At 39.2% G+C, this 10000-nt stretch overlaps 1 protein-coding gene across 1 annotated transcript in view; it reads right to left on the bottom strand.

Annotated features, from left to right (window-relative positions):
- LOC144959727 (uncharacterized) overlaps nucleotides 1-10000 on the bottom strand; it is a 19330-nt gene that overhangs the window by 2350 nt on the left and 6980 nt on the right. Inside the window, exons 2-6 of the mRNA XM_078892408.1 lie at nucleotides 4942-5029; nucleotides 3070-3387; nucleotides 2280-2408; nucleotides 1204-1337; nucleotides 117-216 (exon numbers count right to left, since the gene is read on the bottom strand). Of these exons, the coding sequence (XP_078748534.1) occupies nucleotides 117-216; nucleotides 1204-1337; nucleotides 2280-2408; nucleotides 3070-3387; nucleotides 4942-5029 (769 nt within the window). The remainder of the gene's footprint in view (nucleotides 1-116; nucleotides 217-1203; nucleotides 1338-2279; nucleotides 2409-3069; nucleotides 3388-4941; nucleotides 5030-10000) is intronic.

Genomic DNA, 10000 nt, shown 5'->3' with positions numbered 1-10000 from the left:
AAATCTCGACTGCACCCGGGATCGATCTTGGCCGCTGTGCGTGTGAAGCGAGTGCTCTACCAACTGATCTATCGGGGACCCCCCCCCCCCCCCCCCCTCTTAACGTTATACTTTACCTTTAAAATTGAGCACCCCGTCACAATCAGTATCTGCTTCCGTCATCATTTTCTTGATTTCTCCGTCGTCTAAAGACTCTCCCAAATTAAGTAATATAACCTTGGGAAAGACATATAATATATATATATATATATATATATATATATATATATATATTACAATGCGTCATTACGAGGGAAGTGACGTCACGACTTGTGCCTTGTCTGACATTTTTTGGCCTGATTAATCTGGCAATTTTGCACACCTAGTATTTTAACGTTAGTTTTGCTTTTCGACAGAGCTCCCCCCCCCCCCTCCCCATCTTATAGGACAGAGGAGTCGTGACGTCACACTTTATTCACTTCCGGTTCCAAAGTCATTGGAAGTGTGTAGCCTACGTAACCAGCAGTCCTTCGGGGGACAAATAATGAATAGCACGCATATTATTGAATCATAAGGTAGCATAACTTAACTATTCGGGCAGCGAATACGGGACGTAAAAGAGCGCGGATGGATGATCTTTATGGACGACCAGCATAAAATAATAATATTTAGATTAAAAAGTAAGATGCCGTCACTCCGAAACCAGAAGATCAGTTCCACGAAGTGTCTATCCAGTCCGAAGGATGAGTTGGTTTTACACTTCCAGTGAGATTGGAACCAGTTATTTTTTATATCACACTATTGATGTTATGCGTTTAGGTAAAATCTTCATAACATCCGCCAGCCGGATAAAACATAACAACATACAACAATCTATGCAACCTTTATCGTTTATAGACTGATTTATGTTAATGAGAACTAATCATTAAAGTGGCTATCTGAAAGGAATAACAAAGGGCTGAATTACGTCAATATATACATACTTATATATATATATATATATATATATATATATATATATATATATATATATATATATATATATATATGTATATATTTCTATGAAAAGAAGTATATCTTAAAATAATGATGATGATGATGATGATGATGATGATGATGATGATGATGATGATGGTGATGATGATGATGATGATGATGATGATGATGATGATGATGATGATGATGATGATGCCAAAACAAACACAGGTAAAGTTTGTCATCAACCTTGAGATCATCCAAGCTAATGTGGCCCTTGGCTCCCCTGTCAAAGGACTTGAAAGCGGCCATCATTTCATCGTAGAAATGCTCTTGGCATTCCAATACAATGTCCAAAAATGTCTCGTAGCTCAAACCGTCCACTAAAAGAGAAAAATGAAGTGAGTAGGAAAGCGCCAGAAGACAATAGAGAATAAAAATAAAATTCTCGGCGGCGATGGGGAGTCGAACCCGCGACCTTACTGGTATGACAACTCTGCCTGGCCGGGGAGATCGTGACGCTACCACGACCCCCAAAAAAGATCGCTTCTAGCCCTAGTCTTAATTAAAATTCACCCCACTGAAAGAAAGAAAATTAAAGAATAATAATGACAGAAAACCTTCTGAATAGTTTGGGTTTTTTTTAATGATCTTTTATATAGCGCAATATCCACTAGACGTGCTCAAAGCGCTTTACAAGGGGTCCCTGTCCAACAGCAACATTAAACATGTAGGAGGGGGTATGACGCGTTTTAGACGATAGTACAAATTTTTTTTCTCGGACAGAGACAACGCTGTTAACGGGCAGATACTCATTTTACACCTGAGTACGGTGAGAGAATATGAGCAAAGAGCCTTTTCCAAGGACTCAACTTTGCGCCGAGCGAGGCTCGAGTCCAGACTCGAACCCAGGACCTTCCGATCCGAAAGCGAGTGTCATACCTCTAGACCAGATAGTTGAGTAGTTTAAAATTCAAATACTGGATTCCAATAAGCTTATAATATGCTGGGACACGACAATGTGACCGTCCACTGAAGAAAGAGGAAATTAAATAATAAAGACTGAAAGCATTTTTGGGTACTTGTTTCAAATTTCAACTACAACAAAAAACAATACATAAATAAATAAATAAAAATCAAAAGCAAAACAAAATTCTCTTTATTAATCCCAAAGGGGGACCTTTTTTTTCTCTAGGGTCTATTTCCAAGGGAAGACTGGAATAATAACCCAGGCGTCAGCCGCAGTGCAGCGCCGCAATTTGAGCTAGAGGGAGGTGGGTGACTTGCTCAAGGCCACAAAGCACAATGGCGAGTGATCGACTTACTGTTTTCCTCCATCAGTTCATATTTCCTGTCGTCCGATACGTCATCCAAACAAACCATTATAGAGGGAATGCGCTCGTAAGGCACTACATCTTGATTGGCACATTTCTCGTGAAACAAAGCCACAATATCTGTAGAAGAATAAAAGAAACGATAGAAAAATTAAATAATCTTAGCCAATGCCTTAATAGATAGTATGCGCTTGGCTAAGGAATTCACAACATTGCCATCCGGAAGTATAACGGACCAACACGTCACTCAGATTTTTACTATTGCATTAAAAAAAAAAAAAACTTCAGCTTTTATATAGTGCACTATCCACTCAATGTGCTCAAAGAGCTTTACAAGGGGTCCCTGATCAACAGCAATATGTAACGTGTAGAACGAGAAATGACGCCTGTCAGACGATATTACATTTTTTATCCGACAGAGACAACGCTGTTAACGGCCAGGTACTCATTTTACACCCTAGTAAGGTGAGAGAATGTGAATAAAGAGCCTTCTCCAAGGATCAACTATGCGCCGAGAGAGGCCAGGACCTTCCAAACCGGAAGCGAGTGTCATACCACAAGACCACATAGCTCCACATAGAGGACATTGAGTAATGACAAAATACCAAACCAAAAAAAATTCATAACAAATTACTTTTTTAACCGCCAAAGATTTATCATCATCATCATCATCATCATCATCATCATCATCATCATCATCATCATCATCATCATCACCATCATCATCATCACCATCATCATCACCACCATTATCAATAAAAGAAAATAAATGAATACTAACGTTTGTATTTGACGTCTATCAACTGCTCGCGTTTTTCCAGTCGAGCATCAGTTTTTAAACCAAAGTCTAACGAAGTCTCCCCCTTTTCAATTATGTGCTTTTTCCCATCATCCTTTTTCAAAATGTCTCCATTTCGATGGTCCTTCACGTTCCGGGCGCCATCTTTAATGACGTCATCATTCTGTTTTTCATTTCTTGTCGTCTTCTCGTCATTTTTCTTGTTCGACTTCAAGACGCCATTCTTGATGACGTCATTGTTATTTGCTGTCGTTTCCTGTTGGCCAGTAGCAATGACGTCATTGCTTTTTGCGTGTGACCCTATCACGGAGGAAGAAAAATAAAGAAAAAAAAATCAACATTTTCAGTGAGAGTTCAATAAACACAAGTGCACATATTGACAGGTCTGATAGCCGAACGTAATTACGGACTTGATTTTATATTGTTGTACTTGACAAAATCGACGTTTACATATATTATGCAGGTCTGACATCCGAACCCACTTATGGGCCTAGTTTAACATTGTTAGTGGTAATGGACAATATTTTGCGTCATTTTTTTTTTGGAGATGTCCATTATAACAATGAACCCATAAGGAATTGGGTTATCAGACCTGCAAATAAGTGCACGTCGGAAAAAATAGATCACGTTGATTTTAGGCAAGACTTCCGTAGTTACACAGCACCTTTCACTTAACTCTGTCCCTACCAGCCATTTTCGGGATTTTCCCCAAAACTTCACACCCAACTAACACAAGAATAGACTTTTTATCACTCAAACACAATAGCAGTAAGTTCTTACGATACATAATTTCTTTAGCAAAACATGCTCTACAACACACTGTTCATTTTCTTTAAATTTTATGATGTACGAGAGAAATTTGGATCAGAAAAATGTAGGTTGTATCGTAACGAATGTGACGATTTTCCTGTAGTTGGTAACGAGAGGGTTAATATTTTAGCCATTATGGACTGTCAGTTGCAGTAATGACGCATAGTAACTTAATAACTGGTTCTAAACTATCGGAACAATGGCGGACACCCTTATGAAGTACTTCTCCCAAAAAAAAAAAGTGTATCCAGAGGAGAAAACCTGATCATGATTTGACTTTTATACAATCTGATCACATGACATGTGAAAATGTTCTAGCCAGCATGAAGAATAAAAAGTACAGATTTTCTTTGTTTAGAACCAAGCTGCTGGTTACTGGGCGGACGTGTCATTAGACTATTGAATCATATTGCTATGATATGCAATATTTAAATTGAGCTTTTATATAGTGCAATATCCACTAAACGTGCTCAAAGCGCTTTAAAAGGGGTTCCTGGCCAACAGCAACACTCAACATGTAGGACGGGACATGACGCCTGTTAGGCGATATTATATATTTTTTTTCGGACAGAGACAATGCTGTGCTGATAACGGCCAGGTACTCATTTTTCACATGAGTTAGATGAGAGAATGTGAGTAAAGAGTCTGTTCCATGACGCCTGTTAGGGGATATTGCAATTTCTTTTGGACAGAGACAATACTGTAAACGGCCAGGTACTCATTTTACACTTGACTACTGTGAGAGAATGTGAGTAAAGAGCCTTTTCCACGGACTCAACTATGCGCTGAGCGAAGCTCGAACCCAGGATCTTCCGATCCTAAAGCGAGTGTCATACCACTAGACCACATAGAATACGCTTTGAGCACGTTTAGTGGATATAGCGCTATATAAACACTCAAGTTTATTTGGGAGGGGGGGGGGGGAGGTCTTTTAAAGTTGTTTTAGTGGCATCAAAGAGACTGGATACAACTGTAGCTTAGCTTTCTTCTATCTATGGTGACATATAGATCTACAGAATTGCTATGATATGCAATAATTATTACCTATCCTGTTGTCCGTCTCAGGATCTGTGGGTCTGGTCCCGCCTAGGTATTGAATTTGTGTGCTCTTTGGGCTGGAACATGATTGACCCTAGAAAAAACAAACAAACAACAAACAATTGATTAACATAACATAACATAACATAACATAACATAACATAACATAACATAACATAACATAACATAACATAACATAACATAACATAACATAACATAACACACTTAACTATGGGTTGCTGCTTAGGTCAAAGACATTTAATACCTTGTGAAAGAAAGGGGGAAAAGTTCAGATTTTAAAATACCAGATAATAATTGGCTTCAACAGTCGTGACGTCACTTCCCTCGTAATGACGCATGGTAACTTAGTAACTGGATCTAAACTATCGGAACAATGGCGGGCGCCCTTATGAAATATTTCTCCGACGAGCATAAAAGCGTATCCATAGTAGAAAAAAAAAACCCATTATAAATCTGATCATGTTTTGACTTTTACACATTCTGATCACAAGACATATGAGAAGTTCTAGCCAGCATGAAGAATAACAAGTACCGATTTTCTTTGTTTAGAACCACGCTGTGCACCGTTGCTGGGCGACGTGACATCACACTATTGAATCCAATTGACATCATAAACCATGCAAAAATATATTTTTTTAAAAACACACAAAAAAAATAATTAAAAAAAAACAAACTACCTAGACGTCTAGAGGTCCCTAATAAATAAGTCAATAAAATGGAGAGAAAGATAAAGGAAGGTGAGTTAATTTGACCCATATAATTAAGGGAACAACACAAAACAAATGACATTTCTGCCTTCGGCCTTTTTCAAGTACACACTTATAAACATTTATATTGTGTTTACTTGAAAAAAAGGCCAAATGCCGAAACGTCGTTTGTTTTGTGTTGTTCCCTTATAACATATGAGTCACATTTACTCTACTTCCTTTATCTTTCTCTCCAATCAAAATTATATCAATTAAAAACTAACTCACCAAATTCATATATAAATTTATGTAAATTTTGCTGCTCGAAGCTCGAAGAAATAAATATCAATGTGAAATTGATTGTAAGCTTCAATTTAATTACAAAAACAGATCAAATGAACGTTTCGGGTTTCCCCTTGATCGTTATAACAGGATGAAACAGGATGTTTTGTTGAAAAAGGGGAAACCCGAAACGTTCATTTGATCTGTTTTTGTAATTAAATTGAAGCTTACAATCAGTTTCACATTAATATTTATATAAATTTATGGAGGTTTCTGCCGATGGAATTTGTGAAATTAATCATATCTTTGGAACCATTGGTTGTAAACAAACAAACAAATTGACATTTATATAGAGCAATAGCCACTAAACATGCTCAAAGCGCTTAACAAGGGAGTCCCAGGTCAACAGCAACACTTAACATGAAGGACGTGACATGACGCTTGTTAGGCGATATTACAATATTTTTTTGGACAGAGACATTGCTGTCAATCGCGAGGTATTCATTGTACACCTTAGTACGGTGAGAGAATGTGAGTAAATAGTCTTTTCCAAGGAACAACGATGCGCCGAGCGAGCAAGGCTCGAACCCAGGACCTTACGATCTGAAAGCGAGAGTAGCGTCCCTTGATCGGACATCACCTTACAGAGAGAACGCCGACTGGTTTTGTGCATGCGTCTCTCTCGTCCTCGCTTCCGGTGAAGTGTCTCATGCCGCTTTCACCGGAAGCGAGGACGAGAGACACATGCGCACAACCCAACGACGTTCTCTCTCTAATAACTTCTCCGCCGGTGACGTCCAATCAAGGGACGCTACTTTTCCGCAAATCTCATTCCCTATACACTGTGCTTACAATTACAATGAAAGGTTTTAGACGAATAATTTTAGAAGAATGTGTTAAGAATGTGTTCGGAGACACAACCCCATCCAAAAATCAGTGCTAGAAGGAAAAGTGTCTGACAGAAAGGCACGGGGAAAACCAAGGAAGTCCTGGAAAGGAAATATGGAGGAACCAACTGGCAAAAAGATAATCGACTGCTCGGAAATGGCCCTTGAGCGTGAAGAATGGCGTTCCATGACATTCAACCTCTGTAGGGAGACGGAACTCCGGTAAGGTTAAGGTTATGGCCCTTGAGCGTGAAGAATGACGTTCCATGACATTCAACCTCTGTAGGGTGACGGTACTCCGGTAAGCTAAGGTAATGGCCCTTGAGTGTGAAGAATGGCGTTTCATGACATTCAACCTCTGTAGGGAGGCGGTACTCCGGTAAGCAAGTGTTAATTAAGATGTATTAAAGTAAAATAGCTATCAGTTCTACCCTCCAGATCAATCTCACCAGTCCACACAATTCAGTGGAACTATAAATGTTTATACTCTGATAGAGAAGAATATCCAGTCCTCCATAAGACTGGTTTTACACTTCCAATGAGATTGGAACCAGTTTGTTGCCTAATTGGGAATTAGTTTTCATTATATTCTATATCAGACTATAAACTATTAGGCAACAAGCTGGTGCCAATCTCATTGGAAGTGTAAAACCAGTCATACGGAGGACTGGATAATACATACCTTGTGTAATTGAATTTTTGGTTTCAGAATGACGGCATCTAATTTTCTAGTCTAAATATGATATGCTGGTTTGTCAATAAAGATAATACAGTCTCGTTCTTTGACGTCCCGTAATCCTAAGAATCTGCTTATACATCCTGCTACTGAAATAGTTATGTCGCCTTTATGTAACCTTTTCATTTACTATTAGTCCTCCTAAGGACTGGTTACATGCACACTTCCAATGATATTGGAACCGGATGAGTAGAAGGTTTGACGTTACGAAGAGGAGGAGGAGGAGGAGGAGGAGGAGGAGGAGGAGGAAGAAGAAGAAGAAGAAGAAGAAGAAGAAGAAGAAGAAGAAGAAGAAGAAGAAGAAGAAGAAGAAGAAGAAGAAGAAGAAGAAGAAGAAGAAGAAGAAGAAGAAGAAGAAGAAGAAGAAGAAGAAGAAGAAGAAGAAGAAGAAGAAGAAGAAGAGAAGAAGAAGAAGAAGAAGAAGAAGAAGAAGAAGAAGAAAGAAGAAGAAGAAGAAGAAGAAGAAGGACGAGGAGGAGGAGTAGGAGGAGGAGGAGGACGACGACCACGAGAAGGAGGAGGGGGAGGGGTAGGGAGGGGATGGGGGGAGGGGAGGGGAGGAGGAGGAGAAGAAGAAGAAGAAGAAGAAGAAGAAGAAGAAGAAGAAGAAGAAGAAGAAGAAGAAGAAGAAGAAGAAGAAGAAGAAGAAGAAGAAGAAGAAGAAGAAGAAGTAAAATATTAAATAACTTCAAGTCGATTTAGAACACGTTAATTATAATATTGTAAAAACTAATAATAGAACGATATTTAATCGATATATACAATGATATCGATCCGAGGGTCGAAACACCCGAGTTAGCGAAGTGTTTGCTCGAGGTCAATAAATTCCCGATTTCAGTCAAGAATCGTACTATAATATATTATCGTATCGTCTATCCAGTTAAATTTTTTTTTTAAATTGAGCTTTTATATAGAGCAATATCCACTAAACGTGCTCAAAGCGCTTTACAAGGGGTCCCTGGTCAACAACAACATTTAACATGTAGGACGGGACATAAACGCCTGTTAGGCGATATTACATTTTTTTTCGGACAAAGACAACGCTGTTAACGGCCACGTACTCATTTTACACCTGAGTACGGTGAGAGAATGTGACTCTAAGGACGCAACGATGCGTTGAGCGAGCGAGGTTCGAACCCAGGACCTTCCAATTCGAAAGCGAGTGTCATACCACTAGACCACGTAGATGTACAGTTAACTGCCGTACCCTGGAAGAATAAAATATATTATTTAACAATTTGGCCAGAAAACTCGTCCTTCAAATATCGATCGATTTATAGGACTCTCATCTTGGCAAAAAATAAGAACTTAAATGAAGACTTCGCGAAGTCCCAGGTTTGAGAGATTTTTTTTCGAAGATGAGAGTCGATTAAATAGATCGATATTTTTGAAGGACTAGTTTTCTGGCCAAATTTTTTAAAATACGAAGTTTTTCCAGAATACGGCAGTGAACGAATTGGTTAAGAGGTAAAGAAAGGGTCTTCAAATCTTCTCTTTGTAGCCGTCGTGCTTTGATAACAATTGTGAGGAAGAAGAAGAAGAAGAAAAAGAAGAAGAAGAAGAAGAAGAAGAAGAAGAAGAAGAAGAAGGCGGAGGAGGAGGAGGAGGATGGGGAGAGGAGGAGAAGAGGAGGAGGAGGAGGAGGAGAAGAAGAAGAAGAAAAATCTTAAACAGTTGAGAGGCTGGCTGAGAAAACCGGGGAAGATGCAGCAAGCTCCAATTTTTTTTAGATATGAGCCAAAATCAAAGATAAAGTGTTTCCCATAGCTACAAATTTTATCCAGAAAAAGAAATTCATAACTTGGGTTCTAATAGACGTGGAAAAAAATGTTTGAGTGGAAAATGATCAGAAAGATGTGTTTACACTACTGCAAATATATAACTCAATTTCTGAAATTTGCGCATCTTTCTGGGTTTTCTCAGCCAGCCACACAATTTCCAAAGAAATGTAACCAATGTTCAATTTGAAATTTCACAATTTTTTGGTGCCTTACTGGGTTTCAAATGGTTAAATGTGCGGCTGTGTGGTCTAGTGGTATGACACTCGCTTTCGGATCGGAAGGTCCTGGGGTTTGAGCCTCGCTCGGCGCATATTGAGTCCTTGGCAAAGGCTCTTTACTCACATTCTCTCACCGTAATCAGGTGTAAAATGAGCACCTGGCCGTTAACAGCGTTGTCTTTGTCCGAAAAATTGTAATATCGCCAAACAGGCGTCATGTCCCGTCCTACATGTTAAATGTTGCTGTTGACCAGGGACCTCTTGTAAAGCGCTTTGAGCACAGTTAGTGGATATTGCTCTTTCTTTTTTTTTTTTAGATGAAGCATGTGGATGCCCAGAGCAGAAGATGCATCGGAGCACATCCTTAGAGAATGCCAGGACGGGCCCAGCTCAATGTCCAGCTCAATGTCCAGCTCAATGCCCAGCTCAATGCGCAGCTGCACTAACCTCGACC

Source organism: Berghia stephanieae, chromosome 14 (assembly GCF_034508935.2).
Source record: "Berghia stephanieae isolate SIO BIC M18660-M18661 chromosome 14, UCSD_Bste_1.3, whole genome shotgun sequence".
Classification (NCBI taxonomy): Eukaryota; Metazoa; Mollusca; class Gastropoda; order Nudibranchia; family Aeolidiidae; genus Berghia; species Berghia stephanieae.
The sequence above is the reverse complement of the archived record's forward strand: the minus strand, read 5'-3'. Positions and strand labels throughout refer to the sequence as shown.